The following is an 18753-nucleotide window of genomic DNA, read 5'->3' as shown; positions in this document are numbered from 1 at the left end:
GTAAGAAAAAAATTGTAAGGAAAAAAAGGAATATACAAGAAAGACCATATGTGGTCTGCAAAGCCTAAAATATCTGCTATCTGGCTTTCTGCCTTAAAAGCTTGCAGTCCCCTATTAATCAACAGTTTCACTGAATTGAGGAGAGATGGTCAATTTTTCTTGGAGAGAGTTGATGTACATGAGCTTACTAAAGCTCTGATAAGTCCTGCTGTAAAGAAACCTGTTTACCTTTGTTGAACCCATAATTTCCCAAACTTAACTGACTTCCTGAGATATCCCCAGAAAAGGCTTTGGAACTGTACGTACAGAATAGAATCGAAACTCCTTAGTGCGATGACATTCCAGCGCCTTCAAAATTTGGCTTCAACCTGACTCTGCAGGCCCAGCTTCCATCATCTCCCCCGAGGCACCCTCTGCAGCTGCCAGTCCCTGCTGCCCCATGCATTTCCCTCCTCCGAGGTTTTCCCAGTGCTGTTTCTGCCCCAGATGCCCACTCCCACACCACCTGCTTTATTTCTGATTAAATACTGCGTTTTAGTCCTGACCCTGCACAATGTCACCTCCTTAGGGAATTCATTACTTCTCCCTGGGCTCTGCTTATACGACGAGGGAAGCTACTTCCTTTTGCAGTGTCACTGCTTCCTGAATATGGGGCAGTACGCGGCCATGTGCAGGTAGACGGTAGCTAAAATATAGATGAAAACATTTTAATTTACTAGTGATGAATTGATTTTAATGAGGATTCAGACAAATATAGCTTGTAGAGCAAACTTGTGATTTAATGGATATATTACTTAGGGTGATAAGTAATAATCAACAGTAAGCAAATAATGATAAACATAGACAAAATTTGGTTGATTTTAAGGAAAACTGTTAATAGATAAAAATAGTGACAGATAATAATAGTACAGGTGGCTTGCAAAAATGGCAGAAATGGAAGTGGTTATATCAGTTGGGGTTGTCATAGAATACAGAAGGCATACCCAAAATGGGTAAATGGAGGTGGGTTTTTTAAAAGGGACTATTTCCAAAGGTCTAAGGAAATTAAGAAAGCAGAGTTCAGGACCAGCAAGAGAGGGCTCCAGGACAGGTGAGGGGAGAGAGCTGCTTCTGCAATCAGCAGAGAGGTATGTGGAGAAGGCTGGCTGTGTGTCTTTCCTGGAGGGATGTGGCCAAACTAATGACCCGCCAAGAAGTGGGCAAGTAACCCCCTACCTCACTCTCCTTCCACCACTAATTTCCCACTCGTGCCTCCCCTGGCTGGGCTAAGTGGAGCCAGAGGGCAAGGGAGCCCATAGCCACAGTCTCTGCAGTCTGGGGCAGAGGGTAGGGTGGGAAAGGGAGATGGGTGGTGTTGGGGGCGATTGGAGAACGTCCAGCTCAGTGTGTGTGGTGGGGTGGGAGTGAGGGAGATGAGCTTGAATGGCCCCCTCTGTGTCACTTCTGCAAGGTGACCTTCCAGAGGACAGGCACACACATGTACTCCCTCTGCATTCCCATGCCCAGGATAGGTCTGCACACAGTGGGAGACACCAAGAAATGGTTCCAAAACAGTAACTGACCTTGACCTTCTCATTCGCCTTGAGGGTGCTCCTTTTCTCAGCCACCCAGACTGTCTCCAGTTTTAAGTGTAAGGTGCCAAACTCCCGCCCTGTCTGGGCCTCGGTCTCCCCATCTATAGTATGACATACTTGGATCAGAACAGAGGTTTCCAAACTTTCATTAAAAAGCTCTAGAATGTTTTTGTTTAAACCTGGGTTATGAGGAAGCACTGGTATACAAAACAGATAAAATGGAGCAGTCCTGGATGAAGCAGGTGCAGGGGGACGGGTGGTTGGAGAGGGTCCTTAGGACCTTATCTTTTTGCCCCCTTGTGGCACCACTGCTCAAACTAGGGTTCAGGTAAAAATAAAATAAAATAAAATATAGTCATAATTCTAACAGCTGACTTCAGCCCTACCCAGAGGACTGGGGTCAGAGGTCGTCAACTGGTTGAATCCAGCCTTCAATCTTCTTCTGTTTGGTCTTCGCTATCCCCAAGTTAAAAATGATCAGTTGCCAACATTTAAAAATCAGGATATCCACATGAGAATCTGGATTTCTGCTTTCTCTTGGAAAATGACACCTGACAGTTCCGGCCCACGTTCCCGCGGAAGGCTGGGGGCGCCGCCCAATTAAGGGAGCCCCTCCACGCGGCCCTCGGGCGCGGGCACAGCTGGTCTGAGAGGCTCGCGAGGAGGCGGCGGGGCCCTGCGGGCCTTGAGTTTCCGGCCTCCGGTTTAGGCGCTTCGCCGCTTCGCTCTGGTGGCGATTGGCAATATCGCAGGGTAGGTCAGAAGTAAAGAGCTCTGAAAGGAGGGAAGGGACGGCCCGTTTGGCACCAGGAGTGGACAGGACCCTGAGTTCTTACTTAACAGAGGGGAGCGCCTTACTAGTCCCAGTGGGGTGATGGAGACGAGCTATAGCTGCGGGATGTGAGGACGCCACGCTGACCTGACCAGGAAGTGGTTCCTCAACAGAGCTGACCTTGATCTTTCCCCTTCACCAGGTGGTACCCTCTTAGCCACAACTGGGTTAGGACAAGTGTGTCTGATGGAAGATGGGCTTCAGTTTCACCACCTGTAGAATGATGTTTCTTCCAGAAAGGTAGCTTCTCAGCCCTTTTTTTGAAGTTACAGAACTGTGCCTTTTGGGACTTAACTAGAGTTGCAAATGCCTGTTGAATAAGTCCTGAGAACACTCATTTCTAGTAGGAGACCTAAAATTTGAAAAATATTATGAGAGACATATGCCCATTATAGAAAACTTGGAAACTACCTAAGGATCAAATTTTTTAAATCACCCATTAGATCAGTCATCTAGGCAATGATTGCCTAGAGACAGTCATTGTTGATATTTTGATCTATTTTCTTTTTTTGTGTGATGCTTTTAAAACTTAACATAGTGGTTATTGTATATTATATGTAAAGTTGTATATTCTGATTGAGAAAAATATTCTTTTGGTTATTTGATCAGACACCAAGGATTTATTGAGCACCTACTATGTGCCAGGCACTGTTCTAGACTCTGGTAGTGCAGTAGTGAACATTATGGCAAAAAGCCCTACCCTCATGGGGCTTCTATTTGGCAGGGAGAAAAAAGACAACAAACATCAAGCCTAATAAATATGTACATGATAGAGTATATTAGAAAGTGAGAAGGGGTGTGGATAAACAGACAAAGTAATGCAGGTTAAGAGGGGTTCTGGAACCAAGTAAGAGCTTGGGTAGTTGGGAAGTTAAGATCTGAGCAGACCTGTAGGTGAGGGGATAAGCTATGCAGATCTCTGGGCGACAGATGTTCCAGGCAGATGAAACTGGCAGATGCAGAGGTCCTGAAGCAGGAAAGTGCAAGCAGGCAAGGGTGCCTGGAGTGGTGAGAGAGGGCTGAGAGGGGGAGGAGATGAAGTCTGAGAAACAGGGATGTCATGGGAGTTGGAAGAGCACGTTTCTGGAAGAGTTTTTGGTGGTTATTACTCAAAGAAATAGAAGTTGTGGGAGAGCAGAGGAAGAACACACATGGTTCAGATTATCTACAGAATTTGGAAAATACTAAAAAGCATAAATAGGAACCCAAATCAAGAAGTGTCCCATCACAAGGACATGGCACTGACTAATCTTTCTGGTAGAGCTCCTTTTTCTTTTTTTAAGAGATTAGAAGCCTCACTTCTTTTAAATTCTTTTTTTTTAATTAAATAGTTTTTGTTTCTGATTAGAATGAGAATACATATGCCTGTGGGAAAATGCAATTCAGAAAAATATGAAGAAAAAGTAAAACATCACCACTTGGAGACAATGCCCATCAATATTTTAGTGACATTGCTTACAAAAACAGTGTGCACTCCCTCGTGTGCCTGCACACACAAATGTTCACACACACACATGCAAACGCATGCCTGCATAGACACAGATACACACGACACACAGTTAGATCTCCACTTACAGCACTGGGATCATACTAGACAACTCATGAATTTTTCCTGAAAATTCATCATAGATTACTTCCCCCCCAACATCTGCTATGTTCTTTTTAATGGTTTCTGGAAACCCTGGATGCTCAGTAGTAGGATCACAAGATTCTTCTTTAAAATGCAAATTTCCTAGGCTTTACCGCATACTTACAAACTTAGATTCTCTGAGAATGGGCCAGGAATCTACATTTTAACCATGTTTTTAATTGAGACCCTCTCCCCACATGATACAAATGCACCATCATTGATGTAACTGATCTCCTATCAGTAGACATTTAAGTTGTCCCTAACTTCAGGCCCTTATAAATCATAACACAGAGGACAGCCTTGGGCAGCTACCTTTGCTTGTATGTCTTACTATTTCCATGGGATAGATTCCTACAGATGGAATTACTCAGTCAGAAAGTGTGTGCCTTTTATATTTGGACACACTGCTCTAGCCCAGGACATCTCAGATCTGGTCCCTGGACCTACAGCAATAGCATCTCCTGGGCACTTGTGAGAAATGCACACTCTTGGGCCCCACCCAGACCTACTGAATCAGAACCTCTGGGAGTGGGGCCCATCAGTCTGTTTTCACAAACCTCCAGGAGCTTCTGATTCAAGTGAGAGTCTGAGAACTGCTGCTTCAGAGCTGCCTATCCATTACTAGCCATATGTGGTGATTTAAGTTTAATTTAATTTAAAACTAGTTTAAAAATCTAATTGAAAATTTTCATTTAATTTAAAAATTAGTTCCTCAGTGGCACTAGCCACATTTCAAATGCTCAATACCCTCCTGTGGCTAATCGCAGAAGGACTGCATCGTGAGGAAAGAACATTGCCACCATCAGAGAAAGTTCTATTGACTATTTTGTTCTAGATGATTCTCCAGAAAGGATGACACGCCCACCCTCCCATGCCCTCATAGTCCTTTCAATTAACAAACATCAGAAAGAACCTCCAGGGGCATATGGGGAGCCCAGGGGTTCTGGGGCTTCTTGAAGCAGATCATTTACATTTTCATTGACTGACTCCTCGAGGCACGGGTTTGTTTGAGGTGTGGTGGTGAGAGGACCACCCACTTTTCCTTACAGTCTGTTCTGTCCCAAGCAGAATGAAATCATCCTCTTGCGATCCCTGCAGAAACCGGCCCGTGATGACTGCCACTCCGTCCTGAGACAGCTGGAGGTAAGATCAGGGTAAGGAAGGGGGTCATGGGAGTTTTTGTCAGGCAGCCTGTCAGTTGGTTCTCAGGAGGAGGGATTACCTCCCCCCCCAACATCTGCTATGTTCTTTTTAATGTTTTCTGGAAACCCTGGATGCTCAGTAGTAGGATCACAAGATTCTTCTTTAAAATGCAAATTTCCTAGGCTCTAACCCATACTTACAAACCTAGATTCTCTGAGAATGGACCAGGAATCTACATTTTAACCATGTTTTTATTTGAGACCCTCTCCCCCCATGATATGAATGTACCATCATTGATGTAACTGATCCCCTATCAGTAGACATTTAGATTGTCCCTAACTTCAGGCCCTTATAAATAATAACACAGAGGACAGCCTCGAGCTGTCTACGACTCTCTACTGGCCTGGATCGTGTCTTGATATGTCCTGATCCTTTGTTACAGGCAGCCTCTGCTACAGATATTGCTGCAGAATTTTGTCCCTAGGGCCCATTTTAAAGACTTCGCACTTAAGGGAGCCAAGGCCAGACCCTTACACCTGTATGTTCATCCCAGACTGGCAAATCCCAGACAGATCTCCACTTCAGTCTTTTCTTCTCTCTTTTGTCCTGAAGGTGGCCTGTTTTCAATCAATAATAGTTATTACAAACATTTATTGAGCAGTTACTACATACCAAGCTCTGGGCTAAGTGTTTTTCTTGCACTATCTCATTTAATCTCCAAAACAGCCCTGTGAGGTAGGTGCTACGATCTCTCCATTTTCCAGATGAGGAAACTGAGGTTCAGAGGGGTTAAGTCACTTGACCAACATCATGGAGCTGGGACACTGTATGACCTTGTATTGTATTCAGCTGCTGATAATCAGAACCCAAAAGAACAGTGGCTTAAGCAAGATAGTTTATTTACTTTGTTAAGAAATAAGTCTGGAGACAGGCACTTCAGGGCTAGTCATGATGTCATCAGTGACCCAAGCTTCTCCATTTTGTTTTGCCATATTTAGCAGGTAGCTTACGTTCCCAACGTATCCTGACTGCAGTTGATCCTGCTATCACATATACATTCCAGGCAGAAAGAAAGTAGGGGAGGCAAAAAGGGCCTTGTAACTGAGTTAGCCAGCTTAAGATCTTTCCCTGAAGTCTCAGCAATGACTTCTGAGTTTACATCTCACTGGCATCCCTATTGCAAAGGAGGGTTGGAAATACAGCTTTTAGCTGGGTACACTGCTGCCCAAATACAATCATGTTTTGTTATTAAGGTATAAGGGAAGAATGAATAGCAAACGTCTGACAAAGATATGAACCCAGAGTATTTGACTCTAAAGCCCTGTTCTAATCCGCTAGTCCCTGCCTTAGGAACTGCACTCCTGTCATTTCCCTTCCCTTCTCTGTGGTTTATTTTTGTTCTTGGCATGCTGCTGGGAGACAGGGATGGCAGCGCTGTTCTCTGGTGGCCCACTTGGGGGCAGCAAAGCACATGCTGCCCGCATTGAGCTGCTCCGGCAGAGAGGCCTCTCCCAGGAGCCCAGGTATGGGCATTTAGACTTCAGGCTGTGCGAGTTGAATAAAATCCTCAGTGTAAATGCTTGGCACACTGCAGGACAGAGGGCCCAAGTCCAAGGAGTCCCCTCCCCAGGCTGACCACACGCCTGGGGACCCATGTCCTTGGCTCAGGGCCATCCAGTGTCCAGATGCCTCCTTTCTGTTGGGACTGGTGCCACTCTCCATCTCAGGGTTTTGAAAGCCTACCACGTATCTCCCTGACCTCTGCCTGAAGTCTTTCCGTCAGCGATTTGTGCTTTTGGCTTTAGCATGACTTCAGGAGGCCTCTTTGTAAATGTAAATACTCTAATAAGGGGAATTTGTTTTAATAGCAATGGGCTCACAAGAGCCTGTTTTTCTTACCCCCTGCTAAAGATCACTTCTATCTGCTCTATCCTTTCCATACACCCTCCATCATCATCCCCTGGCTCTCTGGGAGAAGGGGTGGGACGAGTCCCTTAGTGGGAGGGGCTTGGGTATGATTTTCAGAGAAGTCCCTTCCTAGCGGTGGGACTTTGAGAAAGAGATTTAACCTCTCTGAGCCTCCATATATTCACGTGAAAATGGGAATAACAGTGGTTATCACTTCATGGGGCTGTGAAGGTTGAATAAAATCATGCATATACATGCTTGGCACACTGCAGGGCCAAGACTATACATGTAACTATCATTATCGGTGTTGTTTATCAAGTAGGTCCGAAACTCTCATCTCCACTGGAAGTCCTCATGGGTAGGCTGAACTCAGGGTGGCAGCCTGGCTGACCTGGGGTGGGAATCGGGGTTTGCCACCAGGAGAAACTAAAGAAGACCACGGAGGAGGCAGATATGTATGAGAAAAGCTACAGGGAGATCAAGACTCTGGAGTATCTCAAGAATTCAGTGGAGAATCTGCTTAAGAAGATAAATTGTGATGCCACCAAGATCCTGGTGCAATTAGGGGAGACAGGGAAAATCACCAAAACCAACCTTCTGCAGTACCTTGGTGAGTCAAGTTGGGGCATGCTGGACTCTTAGGAGCTGTTTCCAGAGCTTTCTGTGACCAGGTAGGAGGACTTATTATTTTGGTGGTAGTGAGTTTGGTGGTGAAGCATGTAGACATGAATGCCAGCCTGCCTGGATTCAATTCCTTGTTCTACTCTAACTAACTGTGTGACTTTAGGAAACTATCTGGACTTGTCTGTGTTTTACTTAAAAAAATTTTTTTTAAATTAAAGTGTTATTGGTATACATTCTTATGAAGGTTTCAAATGAAAAAACAATGTAGTTACTACATTTACCCATACTATCAACTCCCCACCCATACCCCAATGCAGTCACTGTCCTTCAGTGTAGTAAGAAGCCACAGATTCACTATGTCCCTTCTCTGTGCTACACTGTTCTCCCCGTGGTCCCCAACACCATGTGTACTAAACATAATACCCCTCAGTACCCTTCTCCCTCCCTCCCCACCCGCCCTTCCCCACTCCTCCCCTTTGGTAACCACTAGTTCCTTCTTGGAGTCTGCGTCTGTTGCTATTTTGTTCCTTCAGTTTTGCTTTGTTGTTTTACTCCACAAATGAGGGAAATCATTTGGCACTTGTCTTTCTCCACCTGGCTTATTTCACTGAGCATAATATCCTCCAGCTCCATCCATGTTGTTGCAAATGGTAGGATTTGTTTCTTTCTAATGGCTGAATAGTATTCCATTGTGTATATGTACCACATCTTCTTTGTCCATTCATCTACTGATGGACACTTAGGTTGCTTCCGTATCTTGGCTGTTGTAAAAAGTGCTGCGATAAACATAGGGGTGCATATGTCCTTTTGAATCTGAGAAGTTGTATTCTTTGGGTAGATTCCAAGGAGTGGGATTCCTGGGTCAAATGGTATTTCTATTTTTAGTTTTTTGAGGAACCTCCATATTGCTTTCCGCAATGGTTGAACTAGCTTACATTCCCACCAGCAGTGAAGGAGGGTTCCCCTTTCTCTGCATCCTTGCCAGCATTTGTTGTTCATAGTCTTTTTGATGTTGGCCATCCTTACTGGTGTGAGGTGATATCTCATTGTGGTTTTAATTTGCATTTCCCTGATGATTAGTGATATGGAGCATCTTTTCATGTGTCTGTTGGCCATGTGAATTTCTTCTTTGGAGAACTGTCTCTTCATATCCTCTGCCCATTTGTTAATCAGGTTATTTCCTTTTTGGGTGTTGAGGCATGTAAGTTCTTTATATATTTTGGATGTTAACCCCTTGTTGGATATGTCACTTACAAATATATTGTCCCATACTGTAGGATGCCTTTTTGTTCTGTTGATGGTGTCCTTTGCTGTACAGAAACTTTTTAGTTTGATGTAGTCCTGTGAGTTCATTTTTGCTTTTGTTTCCCTTGCTCGAGGGGATGCATTCAGGAAGAAGTTGCTCATGCTTATATTCAGATGTTTGCCTATGTTGTCTTCTAAGAGTCTTATGGTTTCGTGACTTACATTCAGGACTTGGATCCATTTTGAGTTTACTTTTGTGTATGGGGTTAAACAATAATCCAGTTTCATTCTCTTTCATGTAGCTATCCAGTTTTGCCAACACCAGCTGTTGAAGAGGCTATCATTTCCCCATTGTATGTCCATGGCTCCTTTATCATATAGTAATTGACCATATATGGTTGGGTTTATATCAGGGCTCTCTAGTCTGTTCCATTGGTCTATGGGTCTGTTCTGGTGCCAGTAACAAATGTCTTGATTACTGTGGCTTTGTAGTAAGCTTGAAGGTGGGGAGCATAATCCCCCCAGCTTTATTCTTCCTACTCAGGATTGCTTTGGCTATTCTGGGTCTTTTGTGGTTCCATATGAATTTTAGAATGATTTTCTTTAGTTCATTGAACAATGCTGTTGGTATTTTGATAGGAATTGCATTGAATCTGTAGATTGCTTTAGGCAGGATGGCCATTTTGACAATGTTAATCCTTCCTGTCATGCGCACAGAATGTGTTTCCATTTTCTGGTATCTTCTTTAATTTCTCTCATGAGTGTCTTGTAGTTTTCAGAGTATAGGTCTTTGACTTCCTTGGTTAGGTTTATTCCTAGGTATTTTATTCTTTTTGATGCAACTGTGAATGGAATTGTTTTCCTGATTTCTCTCTATGCTAGTTCATTGTTAGTGTATAGGAAAGCCACAGATTTCTGCATATTAATTTTGTATCCTACAACTTTGCTGAATTAAGATATTAAATCTAGTAGTTTTGAAGTGGAGTCTTAAGGTTTTTTATGTACAATATCATGTCATCTGCAAACAGGGACAGTTTAACTTCTTCCTTGCCAATCTGGATGCCTTGTATTTCTTTGTGTTGTCTGATTGCTGTGGCTAGGCCCTCCAGTACTATGCTGAATATAAATGGGAAGAGTGGCATCCTTGTTCCCTGTCTTAAAGGAAAATCTTTCAGCTTCTCACTGCTAAGTATAATGTTGGCCATGCGTTTGTCATATATGGCTTTTATTATGTTGAGGTACTTGCCCTCTATACCCATTTTGTTGAGAGTTTTTATCACAAGTGGGTGTTGAATTTTGTCAAATGTCTTTTCAGCATCTATGGAGATGATCATGTGGTTTTTGTCCTTCTTTTTGTTGATATGGTGGATGATGTTGATGGATTTTCGAATGTTGTACCATCCTTGCATCCCTGGAATAAGTCCTACTTGATCATGATGGATGATCTTTTTGATGTATTTTTGAATTCAGTTTGCTAATATTTTGTTGAGTATTTTTGCATCTATGTTCAGGAGGGATATTGGTCTGTAATATTCTTTTTTTTGTGGTGTCTTTGCCTGGTTTTGGTATTAGAGTGATGCTGGCCTCATAGAATGAGTTTGGAAGTATTCCCTCTTCTTCTACTCTTTGGAAAACTTTAAGGAGGATGGATATTAGGTCTTCACTAAATGTTTGATAAAATTCAGTGGTGAACCCATCTGGTCCAAGGGTTTTGTTCTTAGGTAGTTTCTTGATTACCAGTTCAATTTTGTTGCTGGTAATTGATCTGTTCAGGTTTTCTGTTTCTTCCTTGGTCAGCCTTGGAAGGTTGTATTTTTCTAGAAAATTGTCCATTTCTTCTAGGTTATCCAGTTTGTTAGCATATAATTTTTCATAGTATTCTCTCATAATTCTTTGTATTTCTGTGGTGTCCATAGTGATTTTTCTTTTCTCATTTCTGATTCTGTTAATGTGCGTAGACTCTCTTTTTTTCTTGATAAGTTTGGCTAGGGGTTTATCTATTTTGTTAATTTTCTCGAAGAACCAGCTCCTGCTTTCATTGATTCTTTCTATTGTTTTATTCTTCTTGATTTTATTTATTTCTGCTCTTTTTTTTTTTTTCCTTTAAAGTTAAGGAATCTTTTCCCAGAACTGTTTTGATTTATTATTATTATTATTATTTTTAGATAATTATTTTTTATTGAAGGGTAGTTGACGCACAGTATTACATTACATTAGTTTCAAGTGTACAACACAGTGATAAAACATTTATATACATAATTCTAGGTTCCAGCTATCACCCTACCAAGCTGTTACAATATCTTGACTATATTCCTTATGCTATACATTACATCCCGGTTACTTATTTATTTTACCATTGGAAGTCTGTCCTTTTTTTTTTTTTTTTTGTGAGGGCATCTCTCATATTTATTGATCAAATGGTTGTTAACGACAATAAAATTCTGTATAGGGGAGCCAATGCTCAATGCACAATCATTAATCCACCCCAAGCCTAATTTTCATCAGTCTCCAATCTTCTGAGGCATAACAAACAAGTTCTTACATGGAGAACAAATTCTTATATAGTGAATAAGTTACATAGTGGACAGTACAAGGGCAGTCATCACAGAAGCTTTCGGTTTTGTTCATGCATTATGAACTATAAACAGTCAGTTCAAATATGAATACTCATTTGGTTTTTATACTTGATTTATATGTGGATACCACATTTCTCTCTTTATTATTATTATTTTTAATAAAATGCTGAGATGGTAGGTAGATACAAGATAAAGGTAGAAAACATAGTTTAGTGTTGTAAGAGAGCAAATGTAGATGATCAGGTGTGTGCCTGTAGACTATGTGTTAATCCAAGCTAGACAAGGGCAATAAAACATCCACGTATGCAGAAGATTTCTCTCAGAAAAGGGGGGTGAGGTTCTAAGCCTCACCTCTGTTGATCCCCAATTTCTCACCTGATGGCCCCCCTGCGACTGTGCCTGTCTTAGGTTGTTCCTCCCTTGAGGAATCTTACCCGTCTCTGGCTAACCAGTCATCTTCCGGGGCCATACAGGGAAATGTAAAGTTGGTAAGTGAGAGAGAAGCCTTATTGTTTGAAATGGTTAGCTTTTTATTTCTTTGCATATTTATGCCCTGTGGCTTCTATGCCCAGCATTTGTCTTGAGGTATCTTTACCACTTGGAAGAATTATGATACTCGGTAAATTTGATATGAGGCACGAATTCTATTTAAGGGTTGTAATTAGGTAGGAAGAAGAAAAGCTATAGAAGTAGCAGGCAGAAGAAAACCTGGGAAGATTGATTATTTCTTTGACATATCTTCTTGTAGAGTAACTTCAGCATGTATAGGTTTTAAGCTACTACTTAAATTGCACACACACATTAACATAATAGGAGTATAGTTACATAACCAAAGCATATCTGTAATTACCAGCCATCTCCAGTGAAACCAAGAAAACCAGTTAGGCACCTTAGGCATTTGTGAAAACTTATCTATGATATGGTGGATATTGTCCAACTGAACTTGAACAGTCTGAGAGAAATCAGACAAATTAAAACAACCCATTCCTGGGGAATGTTCACATCCCTTATGTTCTTTTTTTTTTTTTTTAATTTTGTTTTTTGAAGGGTAGTTGACACACAGTATTACATTTCATTAGTTTCAGGTGTACAACACAGTGATTCAACATTTATATACATGATAATTCTAGGTACCAGCTATCACCATACCAAGTTGTTATAATATTTTGACTATATTCCTTATGCTATACATTACATCCTGGTTACTTATTTATTTTACAATTGGAAGTGTGTTTATATATATATATATATATATATATATATATATATATATATTTTTTTTTTTGTGAGGGCATCTCTCATATTTATTGATCAAATAGTTGTTAACAACAATAAAATTCTGTATAGGGGGGTCAATACTCAATGCACAATCATTAATCCACCCCAAGCCTAATTTTCGTCAGTCTCCAATCTTCTGTTGCATAACGAACAAGTTCTTACATGGAGAACAAATTCTTACATAGTGAATAAGTTACATGGTGAACAGTGCAAGGGCAGTCATCACAGAAGCTTTCAGTTTTGTTCATGCATTATGAACTATAAACAGTCAGTTCAAATATGAATATTCATTTGATTTTTAAACTTGATTTATATGTGGATACCACATTTCTCTCTTTATTATTATTTTTAATAAAATGCTGAAGTGGTAGGTAGATACGAGATAAAGGTAGAAAACAGAGTTTAGTGTTGTAAGAGAGCAAATGTAGATGATCAGGTGTGTGCCTGTAGACTATGTGTTAATCCAAGCTAGACCAGGGCAATAAAACATCCACGTATGCAGAAGATTTCTCTCAGAACAGGGGGGGTGAGGTTCTAAGCCTCACCTCTGTTGATCCCCAATTTCTCACCTGATGGCCCCCCTGCGACTGTGCCTGTCTTAGGTTGTTCCTCCCTTGAGGAATCTTACCCGTCTCTGGCTAACCAGTCATCTTCCGGGGCCATACAGGGAAATGTTAAGTTGGTAAGTGAGAGAGAAGCCTTATTGTTTGAAAAGGTTAGCTTTTTACTTCTTTGCATATTTATGCCCTGTGGCTTCTATGCCCAGCATTTGTCTTGAGGTGTCTTTACCACTTGGAAGAATTATGATACTCGGTAAATTCGACATGTGGCACGAGTTCTATTTAAAGGTTGTAATTAGGTAGGAAGAAGAAAAGCTATAGAAGTAGCAGGCAGAAGAAAACCTGGGAAGATTGATTATTTCTTTGACATATATTCTTGTAGAGTAACTTCAGCATGGATAGGTTTTAAAGTACTAATTAAATTGTGAGCACACATTACCATAATAGGAATATAGTTACATAACCAAAGCATATCTGTAATTACCAGCCATCTCCAGTGAAACCAAGAAAACCAGTTAGGCACCTTAGGCATTTGTGAAAACTTATCTATGATATGGTGGATATTGTCCAACTGAACTTGAACAGTCTGAGAGAATTCAGATAAATTAGAAAAACCCATTCCTGGGGACTGTTCACATCCCATATGTTCTTTTAACAGTAAATAGTCTGTGGTTGTAAGATTTTGGAGTGCTACAATTTGCACTTCTCCTAATTCTTGGTTGAGTTCCAACAGTATAGATCCAGTCAAATTTGTTGTTTTACTGTATGCACAGGCCAGCTTAGACATCTCCTTCATTCCCATGGCAAGTCCAGGAGCTGGTGGGATGAGTGCATCTACAGCTGTAGCAGTGCGTGGATCTTTGTTGGGGTTTTTTGATGATCATCTTCTGGCATGCGTCTTCCAGAGAGTGCTGATGTTGGAAGTTCTCTTTCATATCGTATCTTAGTTCATTTTCGGGGTAGCCCAATTAGGCTTTGATCCTCTGTATAAACACAAACAGACCCTTTGCCCACACTTTTATATGCCCTTTATACCCTTGTGTAGAACTCGTTGGAGGTTACCACACAGGAACTGCCATTTTTTTTTTTTTTGGTATCACTAATCTACACTTACATGATGAATATTATGTTTACTAGGCTCTCCCCTATACCAGGTCCCCCCTATAAACCCCTTTACAGTCACTGTCCATCAGCATAGCAAAATGTTGTAGAATCACTACTTGCCTTCTCTGTGTTGTACAGCCCTCCCTTTTCTCCTACCCCCCCATGCATGCTAATCTTAATACCCCCCTACTTCTCCCCCACCTTATTCCTCCCTACCCACCCATCCTCCCCAGTCCCTTTCCCTTTGGTACCTGTTAGTCCATTCTTGAGTTCTGTGATTCTGCTGCTGTTTTGTTCCTTCAGTTTTTCCTTTGTTCTAATATTCCACAGATAAGTGAAATCATTTGGTATTTCTCTTTCTCCGCTTGGCTTGTTTCACTGAGCATAATACCCTCCAGCTCCATCCATGTTGCTGCAAATGGTTGGATTTGCCCTTTTCTTATGGCTGAGTAGTATTCCATTGTGTATATGTACCACATCTTCTTTATCCATTCATCTATCGATGGACATTTAGGTTGCTTCCAATTCTTGGCTATTGTAAATAGTGCTGTGATAAACATAGGGGTGCACTGATCTTTCTCATACTTGATTGCTGCATTCTTAGGGTAAATTCCTAGGAGTAAATGCAAATATTTTGATCCCTGATTTTCAGAGGGAATAACAACAGTATGAGTGGTATGAGGTGTTTTTTTTTTTTAATTTATCCAAACCCAGTATTTACTGAATTCAGATAATAAGCACCTATGTAGGGAGGGATATGTGTATTTGTCCTCTCACAGAACTTGTCTGTCCGTCTCTCTACACACTGAAACTTGTGAGCTTCATCACGGCAGGGGCTGCATCTTTGTTGTCCGCCTGTTTTGCCTCCATGCATCCATAGCATCTAGCACAGTGCCAGGCATCCAACAGCCATTTGTGGAATGAGTGAATGAGCAAATGACCGGTGACTGCACAGGGCTGTGAAACAGCAGGAAGGGCAGCTCTCCCAGGCTTCGCGGGTCAGGGAAACATTCCTGCAGCTGGTGAGGCCTGACCTGAGTCTTAAAACACCAGTAGGGGTTATACAGGGAGGGGTGCAGGGAAAGGCATCCTAGGCACAAGGATTGGCATGGGAAACCACCCGGACGCCCGAGACAGAAGAGCAGAGAAAAATCAGTAGTTTAAGGCCAGGCTGCACACACTCCCAATTTTTAGTGTAACCTAGTGTTTCTCAACCTTCTTTTCATTATCACCTGCTAAGGAGACATTATAGATGCTGTTTTCCTAATTGCCCCTCCAAGTGAAATGTTAACATCATAGATATACTGTGCAGCTGTTGAGTGTTGTATATATCTGTGCTTTGTACCTTATAGGGTAAGATTTTTTGCTTCTCAAGAACTGAACTTTGCCCTCTGGGGGGTGATGCTGCTGCCTCCAGAGTGCATGGTGGAACCCAAGAGGAAGCCCTCGTCCTTAGAGGCACTCATGACCCCCACTTCCTGTTCCTTTCCTCCCTCTGTGGTGGGGCACCACCCCAAGTTCCCCCAGAACCAGGTCTCTAGGCAGCCATCTTGGTTCTGCTTGTTTTTTTCCAGCCATCATTGAAAAGAAGACCAACGACCTGCTGCTGTTAGAGTCCTACAGGCGGATCCTGGATCCAGAGACCGAGACCCTGCTACCCTTCATCAACCCGTTCTGGGGGGGCTCTACCCTACTCAAGCCTGTGGATCCTGTCAAGGTCATCCCCCCGGTGCTCCGGTCTGATCTCTTTGCTGACGGGTTGGATGAGGGTGAGTTGTCTCTCTGATCTGCACTGGTTGCTAGGAAACCTGTGCTGCAGAGGGTCTTCAGTGTTGAGCCTCAGTTTCCCCCTTTATGAGCCTCATGGGTCCATTGGTTCCACTGGGTGCCATCTTGACTTGGTTCACTTGGGGATGGTTCTCCCTACAGGGCAATGACCCAGCCACAGATCCTGAATTTCAGTTATCCTGGATAGTTTAAAAAATCAAAACTACATTTAAAATGAACCTTAAAATGTCCAAAGTTTACAAAGTGTTAAGATATGGGCACATAAGTTTCCCTGATCCCATTGCTCAGCCTCACACTATGCCCTTGAGTCTTATTCCAGCCGTGGCCTCATTTGGCCCCACCCCATCCAGTGCCCCAATCCCGTGGTTGCAGCGGCTGCAACCTGTTTTGTGCCAGAAGCCAGATGCCAATTTTTAACTGTGGCCCTTTTGACACCGGCCTGTTGATCTTCCCTAAGTTCAGGGTTAGAAGCTTCCCTCCCATGGTGGAGAACCAGCCCTTCTCTCTGAAGGTGGGGAGAAAATCAGAGCCACCTGCTTTTTGGGGGGCAGTTAGGCAACACGTATGGGAAGTCTGGGAAATGGATTCACCCATGAAGCCTGTAATCTCCCCTGTGGGAACTGGACATTCAAGAAAAACTTATTCAGGGGTCAAAGATGGAAGTAGGAGGATGTTCACTAAGCCATAAACTGGAAATGAATGAAATACCACTCATAAGAGATCGGTTGAATAAATTCTAGTTCACCTATCCATGCAGTGGAATACTACACAGACACTAAAAAGAATGCAGTGGGTCAATATGAACTCAAACACACAAATTATCATTATATATATAAACTGTATAATTGTATATGTATGTATAATTATGTATACATTTGTATCTTTAATTATATATAAATTCATGTATAAAATGATATATGTAATTATATATAAATTCAGTTGTTCTCAACCAGGGGTAATTCACCCTGTGGAGATTTTTGGCAATGTTTGGAGATATTTTTGGCTGTCATAACTTGGACATGGGGGATGCTTCTGGTATCTAATGGCCAGGGATGCTGCTAAAAGTCCTACAGAGTACAGGACAGCACTCCACAACCCTGATATATATATGGAGAAAGAGAGAGAGAGAAGGAAGAGGCAGAGAGGGGAGGGAGGGAAGGAACTGAGATAGAGGGAAGGAGAAAGGAACCTTGATGATGCCTGTAAAACCAAAGAGTCTGTACAGGCTGACTTACAGTGGCTATTTCTGAGTGATAGTTTGCAGAGAACCTTCTCTGCATTTATAAACGATTCTGTATTTAAAAAATTTTATTTTACAATAATCTTGTGTGACTTTAGTAATAAAAAAAAAACCCAGAGTTTTAAAAAGCTGCCCCACTTCTCTGAGCAGCATTTAAGTGTGCAGGAGTGCCAAGGATGCTGGGAGAGGACTGCCAACACGAGGACACACGTGCCTTCTGTTTGATTTAGTTGAGGCAACTGAAACTTAGCAGTAGTGAAAGCTGGTCTGGTGTCAACCACCTAAGAGGAGGGTGACAGGGCAGAGGTGCTGGTAATGCTGTCCTCACAAGGTTAGGAACTTACTGACGATGCCTTCACTTATGTTCAAGGGAACGTTGATAAACAGTGGGTTCTCTTAGCCCACCAGCCTTTATGACTCGTATGTGTGAATGAGAAGAGGCATCTTGAAATTTTTAAAAATTTATCAAAACCCAGTATTTACTGAATTCAGATAATAGGCAGATTAGTTGGGGAAAATGCCCCTTCTGGGTAATATGGCTTGGCAATCAAGTGAAGGCTGGATTTCAGCCCATGAAATCGCCTCTCTCTACCAGGTGTCTTTGTGCAGTCCACATCCTGCACAACTACAGAGGATGAGCATGTCTTCTTGATATTAAACCAAACTCATCTTCACAGCCTCATCTAGGGAAAAAAAACAGTTATTGTCTAGTGTCCCTATGCAACGTATCTTTGCCTATCATCCCTCTCCCTGAACCTCCAGAATGTTCCCACTCCAACCCCCAGCAATATGGAGGGACCCCAAACCAGGCTTGGACATCCTTTCCCTGGGCACCCATGAATGGGGCAAAGAGGCACTGTCTCTGGGAAGGAAGCCACCCACCCCTTGCAGGGTTTGATTTCCCAGTTCCTCACATGAGTCCTGTCTTTGGTGCAGTGGACCAGCCCCTGGACCACAGCAGCCTTCAGCAGCTGGTGCTCAGCAACCACACTGCAAGAGAGTCTCAAAGCAGAGAGGTGCACTCAGGCAGCATACCTGAGAAGCGGAGTGATATGAGGGCCAAGAAGAAGTTAACGGTCTGAGGTGGATGGGACTCCGTTTGTACCATAACCCAGAGAGAATAAATGTTTTGTTCTGTAACTCCAGTGCCTCACATTCATTACTAAGAGACTAGGGTGCTGGGAACCATGTGGGACAGGGTAGAGGAGCAGGAAGGGTTGAGTTGCAAAGCCGGCTGGGGGACAGAGTTGT

The 18753-nt window shown here is 42.4% G+C and overlaps 1 protein-coding gene across 1 annotated transcript in view; it reads left to right on the top strand.

Moving 5' to 3' along the window:
* The window catches only part of CCDC63 (coiled-coil domain containing 63), a 33952-nt gene extending 15199 nt beyond the window's left edge, over positions 1 to 18753 (top strand). Inside the window, exons 8-11 of the mRNA XM_057491744.1 lie at positions 5105 to 5179; positions 7508 to 7697; positions 16049 to 16243; positions 18439 to 18753. Coding sequence (XP_057347727.1) covers positions 5105 to 5179; positions 7508 to 7697; positions 16049 to 16243; positions 18439 to 18584 — 606 coding nt within the window. The 3' untranslated portion in view covers positions 18585 to 18753. The remainder of the gene's footprint in view (positions 1 to 5104; positions 5180 to 7507; positions 7698 to 16048; positions 16244 to 18438) is intronic.

The sequence above is a fragment of the Manis pentadactyla genome, chromosome 14, assembly GCF_030020395.1.
Source record: "Manis pentadactyla isolate mManPen7 chromosome 14, mManPen7.hap1, whole genome shotgun sequence".
In the NCBI taxonomy this organism is placed as follows: Eukaryota; Metazoa; Chordata; class Mammalia; order Pholidota; family Manidae; genus Manis; species Manis pentadactyla.
This window is presented reverse-complemented; position numbering and strand designations above follow the sequence as displayed.